Here is a 19,244-nt window from a genome sequence, read left to right as displayed (position 1 = left end):
ACATGCCAACCTCAAGAAAATGTGGGTGCATGTGCAGAGGAGATTTAATACACCGTTCATTTCTTTGAACATACGTCCAAATTTCTCACGCTCGAGAGCACATTTCAGCCCAGTAGCCTGCATGTGTGTGTGTGTGTGAGACTGTAGGTGTAATGGCTGTATAAAGCTGAGTTTTGAAAGCTAAATGTAAATGCCTGCAGGCTCTCTTCTCCTGCTCCAGTTCCCACTATACTACTCTTTTGTAATATAGTCATTATTCCAATACCATATACCGCTTGCAGTGACCTCCTTAGCTTATCGTCTTATTGGCTTTATCCAACGCTCCAAGCTTTACTTTACTATAATTTATTGCTGGGCATGTTATGTATGTTAAAAACACATTGAAGGACCAGATAAAGTGAATGTTGATAAGCCTTCTTGGACCAGAAAGGTGAACATAAGAAACTGAAAAAGTCAGTCATGCATTTCTCTGGGTTAAAATGGCTTTTAAAGAGAGATTTTTAGAAAAATGCCCTCTGGAATTATTGGCATTCTTGGTAATCCTGAAGAAGAATAAATGACTTTAATTCACTGAAAGGCTATATTTCTCTCTACATTTTTAATGCACAAGTTAGTGCTTAAAAAAGAGTGTACCAAAAGGGTTCTTTGGAGGGACAGAACAACCACTTTTATTTCTGTGAAGAACCTTTTTTGAATGACTGTTCTAGGAAGAGGAGTTTTTCAACCTAATCACATATGTAGCCTTTGGATATGGCATTTCTCTGTATTTGGGTAAAGAACTGAAAACCTGCGAACTCAAAACACATAATACATAATATGGCCAGAAGTATGTGGACACTAGACCATTACACCTACATGAGCTTGTTGGACATCCCATTCCAAAATCACTGCAGCTGTAACAGCCTCCACTCTTCTGGGAAGGATTTCTCCAAACTGTTGCCACAAACTTGGAAGCATATAATTGTGGGTAATGTATGCTGTAGCATTAACATTACTCTTCAATGGAACTGAGAGGCTGAACCTAAACGCTAAAAAATAACCCCAGACCATTGTCCCTGCTCCACTAAACTTTACTGTTTAAGCATTCTGGTAGGTAGTGTTCTCCTGGCATCTGCAAACCCTGATTCGTCCATCATATTGTGAAGCGTGATACATCACTCCAGAAGACATTTTTCCACTGCTTCAGAGTCCAGTAATGGCTCTGTTAGTTTGTGTCTTGTGGTTGAGCTGGTGTTGCTGCTTCTAGACACTTCCATTCCACAATAATAGCACTTACAGTTGACTGGGGCAGACCTAGCAGGGCAGAAATTTCACATATTCCACAAACTGACTTGTGGCAAAGATGGCATCCTATGACAGTGCCACAGTGAAGTCACTGACCACTTCAGTATGACCCATTCTACTGCCCGTGTTTGTCTACGGAGATTGTATGGCTAAATGTTTGATTTTTTTATTCCTATTAGCAATGGGTGAAATACCTGAATTCAATAATTAGGAGTGGTGTCCACATACTTTTGGCCATATAGTATATATGGTTCTTTAGGGAACTAAAGGTAGTTCTTCTGTGGCACCACTTCAAAGAAACCTCGGCAAGATCAAGCTGGTAAGTAAAGATCTCTTTCATAGCCATTTTGCTCATATTTACCAAGTCTGCCAGTAATTCTGGAGGGCACTGTATTTTTCCACAAAGACTGTTAATAAAAAGCTTTGTAACTGTATCGGCAGTGCAGGCTGGGCTTCTCCAGTAGGGCTTCTCCTCAGAGTTTAGATCTTAGATCTAGGGGATATTTAACCATTCACTACCCAAACCATATGACCATATATGGAAACTAAGCTGCAAAAACAGATCATTTTGTGTGTGATGTCACAAAAACCAACTCTTGTTTTATAAATCCACCTATTCTGCCTACAGCAGTTTAGCCCCACCCACTCATAGTGAAGTTCTAGAGCGTTTCTGCTCTGAATGCTTTTTGAATGAGGGGCAATACAGGGCAGCTAATCAGAACAGAGCCCATTTATCTTATATCTGTCTTAAAGCTACAGAAACAAAAAGCCTGTTTAATTCTAAAGGATAAAGAGAGGTTGAAAAACGGATGTGTAAAAATGAAGTATGACCATTTTTGGTAAATAAAACCACAAATATTATAAGTTATGAAATATATAATATTATAAAATACAAAAGTTGTACACTGTAAATTATCTGTAGAATATGTCATTGAGTTATCTAGAAATTCAACAGCTTAATTACTAGTTGTTCTGACACACAGTATTTTACCATAATCATAACAGTAACAACCAAAAAAAAGCAAATGCCTCTGAAATAAAAGAAATCATTTGTTTTTCAAAAATGGACTTTGACCCTTAAATTTTACAGTACTTTGACACTTTTTTGACGGTGTAGTATATGTGCCGTTTAAGCCAAAGACAAAGATTATCCAATAGAAATCTCAATGGGCTGTTATTGTATTTGGCAGCTTTGACCTTAAATTATCTGGCTAACTGACAAATTTTGCTGTGAAATACCTTTTTGCTTATTTCTAAGACCAGCAGTGGGCTGCTCCATCATACCCCTAATGCTACAGCAGTGCTCATGTGCTTATCTGTTGTAGCTAGTATAGCTGTTATCTTTCCTCCAGCTATTCATAATTTCTACTTTGTGCTCAGGTTACAGTTCTTTGGCTCACACCTTCTGAAGTCCACGCATTCTTGCATGGCCTTTGGCATAGAACAAGAGATTTATAGGGTCATTTCAACCCTACAAGCACTTAGCAGCAGCTAAGCTTTCTCATAAAGAGCAATGAAAAGACACATTACTGAAAAACAGCTAGAAAAGATAGAAGAGGAGAAATTGGAAGGATAGTAATCCCACAGGAATTCTTTGTGTATATAAATGTGTGTATGTGTGTTTTACTGTAGCGTGAGGTAAGCCCAGAGGAATGCTGTGTGTGTGTGTGTGTGTGTGTGTGTGTGTGTGTGTGTGTGTGTGTGTGTGTGGGTGTGTGTATCTCCCAGCTCAGATTTCTCATATTGATGACTGTGACTGTAGGCGCTATCAGTAGAGGATGAGAAGTGAGTGGAGAACAGACAGACAGAGAGACAAGCAAACAGACATCTGTTTGTATGAAGGAGGGGATCTAATCAAGATTGAAGGTTCCAGGGGTTGGATATTACTAGAAATACCTTTAGGTTAATATCTTGCTCTGAAATGACGAGATTGTCTGCAGTATTAAGCCACGTATCATTACTTTTGGAACAAAACCTCGTTTATCTCTAAAAAAGTAACTTTACAGGAGAAGGAAAAAACTTTTTTAACCCCTTAAAATCCCAGGCTTATTACATACTAAGGCTTATTATTCAGGAACTACAGGGACTTCAATGCAAACTGGCTGAGCTATTCTGAGGATATAGAAGTGTGTGATAAAACTTTGGCAGGCCCTGGCCATTTGAGGGGTTAATGCAAGTTAATGAAGAAATTATTTATTCCAAATAATTTTGGATCATTTCTGTTGGTACATTCATCATTAAATTTACACAATATAAAGGGTAGCTGGCGATTATGTCAAAATACGAAAAATGACAAAATGGAGATGCAGGTTAAGTCACCATTATTGCTGGTGGTAACAAAGGCATTAATAAATTTTATGTAACTACTTTTCATTGATCGCTTATTGAAGCAATTGGAGAAATTCTGTCAAAGAGATTTTATTATCATTAGATTATATTTAATAAAAATTTAGTACAGTCTTATTTTGCAGGGAAAACAATCTGTACACTTTTGTCACATGCTTCTTATTTGTTGATATTGAAACCAAATACCTTTTCTGAGTGTAGTTTGCCTTTTTTGATGGAATAGTTTGAGTTTAACCAAAAATTCCTTAAACTGAGTGTAGTGAGAAGAGACATGTTTGCTGTCTGAATAGAGCTGAGTATCATTCAAATATGTCTGACACGATACCATGACTTTGATACAGAATTTTTTGCACAGAATGTAATTTATACAGCAGCGTTGACATCAGTCAGGGTTTTGAATCAGGCATGTTTATTGGCTCACTGATGCCTATAAGACTGACTACTTATATATTAAAGTTTGGCAATAAATTACAAAGAATTTTTTGACACTTTGCAGTATTGAAGTATTGGAGTTTTGGTAAAAGTATTGAATTTTGATCCCCAGCACCGCATCTGAAGTTTGCTAACGTAACTAACCAGTAATGGAAGTGTATGGATGAAATAAATAAAAAAAAATAGTAAAATTCAAGCATCAAGATGGCTGCTACAATTATTTTTAGCTATGCAACTGCACAGCATGTCATGCATAAGAAGGCACAGTAGCTAACAAGTAGAGAATGCCTTGGCACCAGTTGAGGCTTCTGCTACTGTTTTTACCTATGTGACATACTTGAATGCATTTTTGTATAAAACTGTGTATTATAGAGTGTCAGAAACCAATCAGGTTAATTTGAGATTACAAACACTGGATGCAGTTTGGAGTGTGTGATGATTTAGACATAAAGTGCTAATTGGTGGTTAGCTTTCTATTACTTGTTAGCTACATTAGCCTCATTGCTAGTTTGCAAAACTAAAGGAGCTTCAGACACATTGTGTAAAATAGATTTCACAGCTGTATGATGGTATGCTTACGTGTTAGATAGGTTTGTGTCATTTTCCCAACGTTAGTAGACATTTAAGGTCAATTTGAGTAAAGATTTGCACTGTTCCAAACTCTGTTTTGTTGTTAAAAAGTGGCTGTCACGATTAGCTAAACAGTGGTGCCTCAGGGCCTATATAAAGCCCAAAGGGCAGTCACTGCTCTTTTGCAGTTTTGCCTGATTAGGTATGCATTTGTAGGAGTTACCTTATCAAAGCCCAAAATACTAGGAAAAGATTATTATAATAAAGCACCTACTCCAATTTACCAAGACTGATAGTAAATACTGACCGTGTGCTGTTTACTTCTTGAGAAAGTTTATTTTTGGTGATAACATGGCTAACACTGTTTGTGTTAAGAGAGAAAAGAGTTAATTTTGCAAACACATTTTATTATTTTTGATAGAAGAAAAAATGTCTGCCATGCATGCCACATTGTTCTGAAATTGATAAAAGGAATAAAAACCAAATAATTTTAGAAAAAAAAATGTTTTAAACTGCTATTTCATAAAACTTTAGGTATATTTTACAAAACTATCAAAGAGTAGGTTTTGTGTAAATAATGATCTTCTACTGTTTTCTTTTCCAAACGATTGTTAAAACACACATTGGAAATCTTTCGCTCTACAATACATATTTTACTAAAGCTGCTTCTTGCCTCATTACTCCTGTGCGCTGCAGCTTCTGTGCGCTCTGGTTTATGCATATGCATGGCAGAAATTGCCATAGTTTGATGTACTGCACACATACACACATAGCCAAATGCACTTATGTCCAAATATTGAGAAAATAAGTGATTATTTAGACCTAATGAGTCTCATTCGAACCTGAAACGAAGAAGGATAAAAAAAAAAAACCTTTTTACCTATCTGTTGGAAATGAACAAAGCAAAAGCATGTGAGCTGAACATGTGGTCATATTGTACTGGTCATATGTTAACTACAAAGATAATCCGCTACACTGGCTACCCTCATGGGCACAAAGTATCCTTAGACTGTCAGTAGTTAGTGCTTCTCTTAGTAAATCTGCCCATCAGTATGCTAACCACTGAAGAAGGTAACCACAGCACAGTACACTGTGTTTGCAGTGATGACACAAACGTTTGAGACATGATTAGACTCATGAATCCTGCATAGGCCGATTGTGTACTTCATCCTGTGCTAGAACTGTCCCGTGTTCTGGTCAGCAGGAGTTGGGCAGGATATATTGCTGCATTTTCCTCAAAGCTCCACAAAATTCAAACTGAGGGAGTAGTGAGTGGATGCTTTTGCACCACCATAGAACTGTGCCTGAACTGTTCCTTTAAGCTTGACCCACTACTCACACTGCCTACTGTTTGGAGAAATGTCACAGTAGAAATGTGTACAATCCTCTTAATTGTGCAGGACTCAGAATAGCTGCTTAGAGTAGGTGTTTTGGAATGTGCCTGGGGAAATCTGTGTGTGTGTGTGTGTGTGTGTGTGTGTGCGGTCAGATAGCTGCATTGATCTGGCAAAGTCCAGATTAGGAGCTGTTTTTAAACACACTTGATGAGGATGCAGAACATCTGGATTTATTGAGCAGCTGTCTTGGATGACGGCCCTGGAAACTGAAGATTAGGTCTGAAAATGTGTGTAATTAGGATGTGTTTGATAAATCCCTGCTGGTATACCGGTCATTTAGCCTTGACTTTGCCAAACTGAACTGGAATCAGAGTTTACCATTCTGTGACTGGAGAGAGCAGGAGATACGTTTCTTCCAGTGAATAAAAAGGCATAGAGCTGCTGGAGCTGATATCCAGATTTTTTTGTGACCTTCAGTGAACCAAACCAATTCTCAGCTTTCAGCTCTTCTGTGAAATGCAGACATCCTTTAGAAGTCAAGGCGGCTGGAATCAAGCGTATGTAATGTGAAACGTGGGCATGCAGAGGGAGAGAGAGAGAGAGAGAGAAAGAGAGAGAGAGAGTTTAACCCAGAGATGTTTTGCAAGATTTTCAAAGATTTTTGAAGGGTCAGTTTTTATGATTTTTATCAAACATACACAATACTGCTGTATAAGTGGTAAGTCTCATTATTTGGACAGGGTTAGTTCTACCTAGGGAGGCGGGATTACATATATATATATATATATATATATATATATATATATATATATATATATATATATATATATATGTTTACAACACCTGTAATATTTGTATCTGTAATATATTCACATGGGATAAGAGGTACAGAGATGGGAGCGGCTACTTGGATTACACATTGCTTTCACGCCAAAATGTTCAAACATGTCCAAACATTTCATTTATTCAAACTTTTGTTTAATTTTATCATGTATCTACATTCATGTGAAAAACTTAGGACACCCATTTAAACCTTTGTCTTTTTTAACATATTTAAACTTATGTACATTGGATCTTCATTTTAAGAATTGAGAGATGGAGATTATATAGCTTAACAAATAAAACTAAAAAAAATATTTTTTAAAAATAATGGTAACACTTTATTTTGAGTGGTCCTTTGTAGATGACTAATACATATCAGTGAAGTAGCAGTGAACAGCAGTAGCAGTTGTACAGCATCTGAATACATTGAAGTAAAATCTTGAAGATGTACTGTTGATGCATTATTTACATTAAGTAATGTATTGTTGATATGTTACATGAAGTAGACTTAATATGGTACTTCCGTTAAGCAAAACCTAACCTTAACCAACCTTACCCAAAACCTAACCCTCACCCTGGCCCTAATCCTAACCCTAACCTTAACCTCAACCCAAAACCTAATCCTAACCCTCACTCTGGCCCTAGTCCTAACCGTAACTTTAACCTCAACCCAAAACCTAATCCTAAACTTCACTCTGGCCCTAGTCCTAGCCCTAATCTTAACCAAAACCTAATCCAGTTAAACTACAGTTACAAAATGGTGTCAGCAACATGTCTATAACAGCTTGTTGAGGATGTTGACATGGTCAGTATTATGCCTGTTATGTGTTCGGTGACCTCTCAGGTTAACATCTCCAGATATGAACTTGGACACTCAAAGTGAAAAACATTTTTTCACAAGACTGTATCTTTCTTAAGTTAATGCAGTGTGTCACTAGCTTGGAAATTTTCAACAGTTGACATCACTGCATAAAATTAAACTTTCTGTCATTTGTTGTACCCTTGAGGTAGGACTGTACATATTAGCTTAATCTGCCATAGAGATAGATGGATACAACATACAGTCATATGCAGAAGTTTGAACATTCCTGGCCAAATGATTTAATTATTATTTTAAAAATATAAATTATTATTGAATTACTTTAGGACATGTTTTGTTGGGTTTTTTTATGTAAAAACAACATCCTTTACAGAGCATAAACTCAAATTTGGCATTTTTCTCACAATTTCTATTTATTTGCTGAATGTTCCCCATTGGAAAAAATAAAACATTAAATATTAAATGTGGTAAACTTTTGCACAGGTCACATTTTATGTTTTCAAAAAATTAAATTCAACAAATAAACATTAATTGTGCATTTAAATATGCAAAAATGTGTTCTTTTTAGAGGATGTGTATTTATTTTCACTTAGAAAATGAAAGTCATTTCAGCAGGGGTGCCCAGACTTTTGCATACAACTATACATTTTCCGTCCAATTTTATTGGTACAGTGTATCATACTAACATAATGATTTATACAGGCAGTTTGTATTATGGTGATATTTGGTGTATTGTTACTAAGTGTTCAGTACTTGCTAGCTGCATTAGCCTTGTAGCTCCAGTGTAAAATTGAAGAAGCAAAATTCACCAATCAATCTGATCAACGTCCTTTTGGACGTCAGAGAATTCTGTGGATTTTCCACCAAACCTTCAAAGTAATGTGTTCTGTCTTGTGCTGATCTTTTTAAGTTTTGCACTTAATTATTAAAAACAATTCAATTAATTTAAACATGAAACATCTGTTGAACATAAGCTATGATGTGGCACAGGTTAGTCCTGTTTGCATTGCTTTGGTCTGGGTTATGAACCCCTAGTTTCAGTCCTGGTTTAATGCAGCCTGGTTTAATTCATTTAACAACATATTAACAGGTATTGAATGTAAGCTGTATTGAAGCGGTATTCAGTGCAGTGGTAGAGATTGTATGTGCAGACTGTGTGTGTGTGTTTGCTCTTATTAACATATTTGTTATCTTTAGCTCGTGGTTTCATGTGAGCTTTGTCTGGCTTTGTGGAAAGACGAACTCTCCTGTGGTGTGGTCTTGTTTTTAGGCCTTTTGTGCATATTCGTGAATGTATATTTGTCTCCTGTGTGATGTCAGGCAGGAGTAGAGTATCTTCATAAATCACTGTGGCCTAAATTCTCTTTCCTCTTCCACTCAGCTGTCATATGATCTTTCATCAACTTTATTTATCCCAGAATATGTCAACGTATGTTTTTTTTCTCTTTTATGCCATTAACGCTGTCTTTTCAAGACCCACTTTCCTTTCCTAAGGGACACAGCTTAAAAAACTGTGACCAGCACACACACCTTCCTGCTTTAAACATGGAGAGGTGTTTGCTCGCTTAATATAGCTTATTGAGAGTTACACTGTGTCCAAAAGTTTGTGGACACGTGCTCATTCTTCTGTTCTGAAGTCAAGGATATTAATATGGAATTTGTTCCTCTTTGTTGCAGTAACATCCTCTGCTGTTCTGGGAAGGCTTTACACTAGATGTTGGAACATTGCTGTGAGAATTAAATTGCATTCATCACAAGAGCACTAGTGAGCTACTGCTATTGGATGATTAAATCTGCATCAATAACTCATCCCAAATGGATTAGATGGAGCTCCATCACTCCAGAGAATGCAGTTCCACTGCTCCACAGCCTAATACTGGAGGGCTTTATACCCCTCTAGCCAATGCTTGGTATTGGGCATGGTGATCTTAAGCTCATGTATGGCTGCTTCAGAGCGTCTAATTCTATTGGCAGTGCTTTTCTATGGAGATTAAGTGGTGTGTGCGCAACTGACCATCTGTGTCAGTGATAGGTGCACCATAAAGTAACTGAATTTGGACATATAGTGTACTGATAGGGACAGAGCACAATAGCATCAGTTCCAATTGACCTATCCAGGCTCTGCCCACCAATTTGTTTTTTGTAGCTGTATTTGCGAGCATGGAAAAGCTTTGCAGAATGTTGTCAAAAATCAGACTCAACCTAATGAACATTTATAGCACACAGCTCAGTTGATGTCAAAATATGGCAATACATGTAGAATTTGATAGTAATTGCATGTTTATCTTGTGTGCATATGAAAAGTCACACTGTTGGTATAGATATGATAGTGTTTTTTTTTGTTTAATACAGGTTTTTATAAATGAACATCTAATATATAGGCTAAGCGAAATGTTTACAGCTGATGTACAGCTGATTTAAAGTGGTGGGTGGGGGTAGGGGAAGGTGAAACATTATATTATTTACATTGGTTTAAGATGATGTTACCAAAAATCAGAAGATGTTTTAGAGGTGGGCAAAACTCGCTATAATTTGATCAAAGATTATGGGAAAACTGGAAGTTTGTCTTTTAAATGATGATATGATGCATTGTGATTACAGATTTTAGGCAGTTAGCACGTCAGCACTCTGTTTGGACCAAACCATGAACAGTGTTTTACTGTTTGAGTGCAGTTTGCATTCAGTTTAATTCACTTCTCCTCAGTCTCAGCCTTCAACAAAATTGCGTATTTCTGTAGCTCAATTTGCAAATGCTTGAATACACTGTTACAAAACTGTTACATTGAACTCCAGAATCTAATATGAAAATAAACTGCACATCAATTTACTCAATCACAAATATTATATCAGACAAGAATCAAATCCAAAATAATTGTAATGGTTATAGAGAAAAACTGCAAACTGAATGTACACTACATGGCCAGAAGTGGACATCTGACCATCGCACCTATGTAAGGTAGTTGGACATCCCATTCCAGAATCATAGGCATTAATATAGAGTTGATGCCTTTTTGTGACTATGACAGCCTCCCCTTTTCTGGGAAGGCTCTCCACAAGATTTGTCTGATGTCTGTGGAAGTTTGAGACAGTTCAATCAAAAGAGCGTTTGTGAGGTCAGGCACTAATATTTAGACAAACCATGTCTAAAATGTCTGTAGCATATACATTACCATTCACTGGAACTAAGAGGCTGAGAGCAAACCCTGAAAAATAGCCCCAGACCATCCCTCCTCCACCAAACTTTACTGTTGACACTCTGCATTTTTATGGCCTTAAGACCATAAATTAACGGTCTCGGTTTCGACATTATTTGGACTCGGCCTTGTCTTGCTCAGAAATTGTTCTCGAGACCAGACAAGTGTGTTGCCTCCATCTGAGGTAATTAGAAAGAAAACTTTTTTCTGTCATTACTGAATATCAAAAAACCTTTAACATCTTCAATGCAAACTGGTTGAGCTATTCTGAGTTGGCAGAAGTGTGTAATAAACCTTTGCGCCAGGCAGTGGGCCCTGACCATTTAAGGGGTTAAACAGATTTAAACAGTCCTTTCTCTACACCAGGGATCTCAAAGTACCTGATTCATTCATGGCACACCACTAGATACAGCGTGTCAGAATTAAGAAATGAACAGAATTATCAAACAAATCCACTGAGAATGCAGATACTGCTCTCCATTCCGTAGACTTCACTTGCAAAATGACAGTCTTATTCGGTTCTGTTACAGCTGTTCTGTTATAACTGTAAAATGTAAGTTTATTTAATTCAAGTGAAGGGTAATGTTATTGCTACAGACATATGAGACATGGTAAAAATAAAATTCATTTGGTTCATTGTAAATTCATTATTCTTTATACATGATATAATAATAAATAATATTAGATTTTCTAATGTATTTTTTTTTAGCAAATATATGTTCATGAACTCTTTCGAATACCTGAATATTAAAATTAGTCTGAGTGCACTTCTGTAATACTTGGTGTATTTAAATCTCTCTCTTTCTCATTTTCTCTCCCTCTCTCTTTCTCAGGTTGATATTTGGTAGCTGATTGTCATCACTTTTTGTTGCCTGATTGACAGCCTGTGGCCTTTACTGTTCTCTGGCCACCCCCCACAAATCTCTTCGGTAATCATAGGGCAGAACCGCCATCGCCATGGACACAGACTCCGTCCACTCAGGCCACTCCCACCACTCACGAGGGTCAAACAGACACAGGTAAAATATGTTGAAGGATCTTTAAACACACAGCTTTGACTTTCTGCTTTTTTATAGAAACTGCAGTGAGTTAAATCCATTTAACGTTTACACTGGAATCTCCCATTCACACTTCACAATGTACTCACCTGAGGGGAAAATGAGCTTATTTCATTTATAATGATTTTTTAATTTCAATTATTTATTACAGATGAATATAATTAGAATTGTTAGCATTTAATGAGGAATGAATTTTATCAGCAGAATTAATGAGCTAGACTGTGAATAAAGATTCATTAAGGGGGAGAGGGATTTTAGGGAGTTTGCTCTATTAAATGTTTTTCTGAATGTCGAGGGTCATGTCTTGACCTGAAAATGCCAAGAGTGCGCATAACATGGTATAGAACCTGGTCATATGACATTGATATTGATATCTCATTTGATGATTTAAAAAAAAAATGTGAAACGAGAACTCAACAGAACAGTAACCTGTGTTTTATGTTCTGTTAATTTGTTAGTTCAGTGAAAATTTTAAGACACCCAGATTACTGATTTTTTATATAGGTTATAATATTCATATTATTTGAAGGTACCTACTTATCGCTCCTGTTCAAAGAAAAATCTATATTTTTGTCTTTGATCTACCTTTTACTCTGTGTCACATTTTTGTGATAAACAGACTAATAGAAAAGGTCCAGAATGATTGGAATTGAAACTTTAACAGTTGCATTAACTTCCACTGAAATTTAAGAGTGTTTTTTCCTTCTCTTGTAAAGTTAAAGACAGGGTTTTGTTCTAACCATATTTACCATGCATATGTGCATTTTATTTCATTTCCTGTCAAAATGGCCAGTAAGTAGAAGTTGTTAATTTTCAGGAGATGTTTGTGAGGACATTAGGTATAAGATAATCCACTTGCGCAAGTAAGAAGTAAGTCAAAGTGGGAAAAACAGGAGTTTACAAAATTGGAGTTTTGGAATGAAATGATTTAAGGATACAAAGAAAATAGGGCTCCTAGCAACTGTGCAAAACCTGCTAGACCACCAAAACTGTCACTATCAGATAAACAGCACTTAAAGCTTTCATCTATGAGAGAAAATCAAGCTCCACTCTTGCTTCAGATCGGAAAAAATCCACATTGTTTCTGTCCATCCTTCCACTGTAAGAAGACAACTCAATGCTATGAGCTTGAAAGGAGACTGTCAAGAAGCCAACACTGAGAAAAGTAGATAAAACATCTGCAAATCAATTAAAGAAGCTGAAGCTGTCCAGACCTCAACATCACTGAATGTATTTTCTTGGATTGAGAGAAACAGAAAATGCAACCAACTTCTAAGACTGAACTTTGGAGGTGTGGAAAAATATGATTTCATATGATTTCAGATTTTCTGATTTCTTTGAAATATTGAAAACATGGGAGCTGCAATAAAGGCAAAGACTGGACACTCTGTGGACGTGTGTACTGTGATATAAGTCTTTTCTCTTGCACGACTCTCTGTATTCCTTGCTTATCAGTAACTCAGGGTGAGACTGGTAACCATAGTGATGTGAAACCTGCACACACATTGTCTCTCTCTCTCTCTCTCTCTCTCTCTCTTACTCTCTCTCTGCACTGCTGGTGTTGACCCACTCTGCCTGAACACTGCTGGCACTACCTGACCCACTGCAGGCAGAGAGCTATTTTTTGCCCTCTATTGTTGCTGGCTTTCCTGTCGCCACTCCACCAAAAACGTCCCAGTGGAGCTCTGGAATTTAGGCACAGCAGCAGTTTAACCCTTCTAGACCTACAGTGGTGTTCACACCTTAAAACATGTCTGTTTACACTGTATTACTCACTGGGAGCTCTTTGAAACAAACAGAGAAATTCTGTTGAAAGTGTAGATGTGTAGTGTAGAGGAGTTTCATTATGATTTGAATTTGAATTTGAAAAGTTATTGCCGTATGCACGATCTTGTTTTGTAGAAAAAAAAGAAAAGAAAACCCATCCTTTACATTATTATAAACATTGATGTAAATCGAATGTAGGGCAAACAACAGTAATAACTCTAGGCTTCTGTGGGTTAAGCACTATAAGAATTATGCCATTAACACCCTTCCTCTGTTTCTGTTTTTCTGTCCACTTCTTCCTCTGGAAAGATTGTGTGTGTTTTGCTTTCGCTTTTTTCACTACTATGCTGTTGATTTGTTTCTGTTCATTCCCGTATGAATGTGAATAAGAAAGCAATATCATGCATGTGAAAGTATGACGTGAAATTATGAATGTTGACACTATGTTTAATACTTCTGACTATGACATTGTTGCAAGAGTAGAAATAGAGTTCTGTAGAAATAAGGTGACCTGATCAAGTGAAATTATTAGGAATTCTGTGATCCAACTGCTCTGTTGCCTCACAGCAAGAAGGGCCTGCAAAACAGAAGCATTTTAACTAGTAGTCTCAGACTTTTGGAACCTGTAAACTTAAGGCATGTGTCGGTTTTTGGTAATTCAATATACTGCAATATTATACATGCACAGTAACAGGGGAGCTTGTAAGCAATAAAAACAGCCACAGCACAACAGAAGAAGGAGTAGACAGAGACCTTTTTATTGTTCATATAACTCCCTTTGTTAGCTTGATGTTATCTTATAATGGAGAGTCTCAAATTCCCTCTAGCAGAAATTAGCATTCTCATCACATGCTTTTTGATAAACAGGAGGCTAATGTCATTTACATATTTACATATAAAGTGTACATATTTATAAGTTTCTTTTCCATATTTTGAGTGATACTATTGGCGATAGGAATAAAATGGCTATAGGAACAAAAGAGTTCGGAAAGCAATAGCTAGGGACCTCGGACCCCCGTCTCTGTGATTGGTCTGAGGATATACAACCCCGTTTCCAAAAAAGTTGGGATGCTGTGCAAAATGTAAATAAAAATAAAATGCTATGATGTGCAAATCATATAAACCATAGTTTTAAAGAAAAATACTACAAAGACAACATCTCAAATGTTGAAACTGAGAAATTTCATTGTTTTTTGAAAATATATGCCCATTTTGAATTTGATGCCAACAACACATTCCGAAAAAGTTGGGACGGGGGCATGTTTACCACTGTGTTGCATCACCTCTTCTTTTAACAACACTCTATAAGCGTTTGGAACTGAGGAGACCAATTGCTGTAGTTTTGAAAGTGAAATGTTTTCCTGTTCTTGTTTGACAAAGGATTTCAGCTGCTCAACAGTTCGGGGTCTACTTTGTTTTTCATTTCATAACCCTCCAAATGTTATCAGTGGTGACAGGTCTGGACTGCAGGCAGGTCAGTTTAGCACCCAGACTCTTTTAATTTGGAGCAATGCTGTTGTAATACATGCAGAATGTGGTTTGGTATTGTCTTGCTGAAATAATCAAGGCCTTCCCTAAAAAAGACGTTGTCTAGATGGCAGCATATGTTGCCAAAACATGTATATATCATTCAACATTAATGGTGCCTTTACAGATGTGCATGTCACCCATGCCATGTGCACTAATGCACCCCTATACCATCATGAATACTGCCTTTTGAACTGTGCACTGATAACAAGCTGAGTGGTCTTTAGCCCAGAGGACACTGTGTCCATGATTTCCAAAAAGAATTTCAAATGTTGATTCGTCGGCCCACAGGACACTTCCCCTCTTCCACTTCCCCTCAGTCCATTTTAAATGAGCTTGGGCCCAAAGAAGGTGGCACCATTTCTGGATCCTGTTTATGTACAGTTTCTTCTTTGTGTTTTAGAGTTTTAACTTGCATTTGTGGATGCAGCAACAAACTGTTTTCACAGACTGTTTTTCAGAAGTGTTTCTGAGGCCATGCAGTGATTTTCACTACAGAATTATGTCTGTTTGTAATGCAGTGCTGCATGAGGGCCCAAAGATAATGGCCAGCAAATACTGGTTTTCAGCCTTGTCCCTCTTTCACAGAGTGGTGAACCCCTCCTCACCTTTACTTCTGAAAGACTCAGCCTCTCTGGGATGATCTTTTTATGCACAATCATGTTACTGACCTGTTGTCAATCAATCACCAGGTGTTTTTTTTTAGCCTTACACAACTTTACCAGTCTTTTCTTGCCCCTGTCCCAACTTTTTTGTACCGTGTTGTTGGCATCAAATTCGAAATGGGCAAATATTTTTCAAAAACAATAAAATTTGTCAGTTTTAACATTTGATGTGTGGTCTTGGTACAATTTTCAATGAAATATAGGGTTTACATGATTTGCACCATATTTGCATCATAGCATTTTGTTTTTACTTACATTTTGCACAGCGTCCCAACTTTTTTGGAAATGGGGATGTATTTTGAGCCAATTGTTCAAATTATTGCTTCACTACATCATAGTTAATTTGCATTTTTGCAAAAATTTCAACTCAACTTGTCACTTCTCACCCTGCCGATGTGTCGCTTGCTGCTAGTCACTAAACTGCAACTAAAATCACCTACTTCCACAGGAAATAACTGCTCACCTGTGGCTTTCGCCTTGCTGTTGCTGACGCTTTTACCACTTTTATGAACTGAGGAAACTAAGTTTGTTTAATAGACTAACTGTTAGCTTGTCACTAGCTCTGTATAAGACACTCCATTCCTAACACTCTGATTTGAGGCGACAATCTCTATAAATACGAAGAAGTTTCCTGTGGCTCAGGGATTGCTAGCTAACTAGCACACTCTCAGTTTAATTATTTTAGAGAATAAATGAGAGATTGCTGGCTAGTGAGCAGAAGGAAACTTCTTGAGACTGTGTGTGGAAATAAGAGCAACACAGCAGAGTTTAACGTGTGCTTGAAATCCTTTATCATCCAAATTGCGCATTGTCACACAGATTAGCATTTTATGCTGCTTATTATGAAAATAATTGTTTACCAGTGATGTTTTTCATTTCTTTGTTGTATTTCAACTTGTTTTATATATATATATATATATATATATATATATATATATATATATATATATATATATATATATATATATATATATGCATGATATTTATATAATGATATTGTACTACTGCTATTACTACTACTACTTCTATTCATTCATCAGGATTTTTCTTATTCTTGTAGAACACTCAAAAAATTAAAATATTCAAAAGTTACAGCCCTTTTCATAACCACTTACACACCAGTGGGGATAAAAAGATCATGATGTGCTTCTCTGTTCATTGGCCACATGCAGACTAGTGGTGTCTCCCTTTGTGTCCAAGCCTTGGATAACATAGCCAAGGTGAATGTGTTCTGCAGGTTACTGATTACTGATCTACTGAGGACTGAAATTAAAAACCTAAACCTTTAAATGATATGAAACCTCTAATTGTTCATTTCTAGTGCATTGAATTTCCAACACTGAAATACGTTTGTCATTTCCACACTAAAACATGTATCTATTGGATTCAAGTAAATTCAGTGCAGTGCATCATTGTTTTGAGTGTACGTGTAGTTCCGTTGGTTTGCTTTCTGAGTCAAACAGCAGAATCCAGGCTTTGCAAATGCCTTTTCACAGTCAGTATTGCTGTAACAGGCTCAGGCCTGCGGCGAATATCTAGCAGAGGCAGTGCTTGAAAAGAGATGGTTAAATTGCAATTGACATAGTGATTAAAAAGAAATTGAAGATCTTTCAGCAGATGTGGACGTTTAATGACTTGCCAGCTTTTGCAAATTAACCAAAATGAAGATGACTTGGACCCCCAGGAGCAAGCAGCCTGTGGAGGAAAAATGCACTGCGCTTACATTTTCTTATACATTCATTTTGTCTGTCATTTTTGACATTGAAACAAACAATAGAAATAGAGTGCAAATGTAATTCTGTAGGAAACTGTGTAATTATTCATGCAGTTGTGTAATCATGTTTAACTAGTATAACTAAGTACAGTAACTCCAGACTTCTAAGGTAAATGTAGTGCTGGGTAATGTATTGTCTATACTGATTTACCACGATATTGACATGCCTTGATCTTGCTTTAAGAATTGATAGATAATTAGCGTTATGTCACTGATATAATGGCCCATGAAAGACTGGTGTTCTGGTTGCCATGCAGTGTTTATTTATTTTTTTTAATGAAATTGAAATTGTTCTCTGTCTGGGAGCACCTGAGGACTGCTGATGAATTAATTTGGACTTTAGACTAAAATCTTTTGCTGTGAGTGACGCTGTACCTTAATTACATTTATTTTATTAAAACAAATGATTGGACATTTCATTTTGTCACTAACAAAACAATCATGACACTACTGAAACTTTACAAAATGCTTCAGTTGTGAGAGTTTATCTGAATACTTAATACTTATTTTATTAAATTTTTTTTTTTTTTTACTGTGGACTGCAGTTTGAACTAATTTGGATATAAAGTGATATTAAGTGAAATTATTAGAAATTCACTGATCCAACCTTTTTGGATCAAACTCTTCCTCTCCTGATACTGATTCCCAATACCGACGATTGATCCAATACCAGTGCTGTTCACTCATGTTTCTGTTTTGAAAGAACAGTTTAAAACATATAAAACCCAAATAAATTTCTTTCTTTTGAAATGTGTGTGTGAAGAAAACAGAACAGTCTGAACAAAACCAGCTTGCTGAGGTCTGTTAGACGTTTTTCTGGCGTAGCAGAGCAGTTCTCAGGAAGCATGGCTTCATTAACTTTATTAACACAAATACAAAAGTGCAAAAAACTGGAAAACTTTGTGATGTTGAATTTTTCCAGCCCCACCCAGCACTAGTGAAATGTATCCCCACCTTGTGTCTGCATGTGTGTCTGAAGACTCGCTAAACCACACAGAGCTGTTTAAGCCACAGAAGAAAAGTTTGTGCCAGTCTGCTCATTCTAACAGCTTCACCAAAGACAGTGCCACAGGACACACTGCTCCATTTACTGAGAACTTATCAGGCAGAAGTGGGTTACAGAACTTCTGCTGCGTTTTCCTTCATTTCAGTGACTGTGGTAGATTTCAAACACATCTAACATGACAAACCGTGTTGTTTTTCTGCTTCTTTTGCCACACCTTGTGCATCCGTGGATCGTATTTTTGGAAAACGCAGCTGAAAGCTTTGCATGCAGGCCTGCATTCCTGATGGATTACTGTGCTTTGAAAAATGGCTGCTGTTAAACGAGTTTAATCTGTATGTTATACAGAGAGGAGGCAGTGACCCAGAGAATTACCCTGCCAGACATCAGGGGACACGCTCTCAGTCTGCTGCCCTCTGATACTGCACACACGCATGTGTGTGTGTTTATTTGTTTATGTCTATTCATTGTTTTGTTTGTTGTGTTTTGTGTTGAAATGCAGATAAACATGAACTGTTGGGAAAATAAAGCAGCAACACAGGACAACAGCACAGAGAGAGAGAGAGAGAGACAGAGAGAGAGGACAACAAAAAAAGATATGACAGTGAAAGAGGGAGAAAAGAGAGAGAGATACAAAGAGAGAAA

At 36.9% G+C, this 19,244-nt stretch overlaps 1 protein-coding gene across 1 annotated transcript in view; it reads left to right on the top strand.

The window, feature by feature from the left end:
- vangl1 (VANGL planar cell polarity protein 1) overlaps nucleotides 1–19,244 on the top strand; it is a 68,785-nt gene that overhangs the window by 13,977 nt on the left and 35,564 nt on the right. Inside the window, exon 2 of the mRNA XM_036573179.1 lies at nucleotides 11,639–11,824. Within this exon, the coding sequence (XP_036429072.1) occupies nucleotides 11,763–11,824 (62 nt within the window). The 5' untranslated portion in view covers nucleotides 11,639–11,762. The remainder of the gene's footprint in view (nucleotides 1–11,638; nucleotides 11,825–19,244) is intronic.

Source organism: Colossoma macropomum, unplaced genomic scaffold (assembly GCF_904425465.1).
Source record: "Colossoma macropomum unplaced genomic scaffold, Colossoma_macropomum, whole genome shotgun sequence".
In the NCBI taxonomy this organism is placed as follows: Eukaryota; Metazoa; Chordata; class Actinopteri; order Characiformes; family Serrasalmidae; genus Colossoma; species Colossoma macropomum.
The sequence above is the reverse complement of the archived record's forward strand: the minus strand, read 5'-3'. Positions and strand labels throughout refer to the sequence as shown.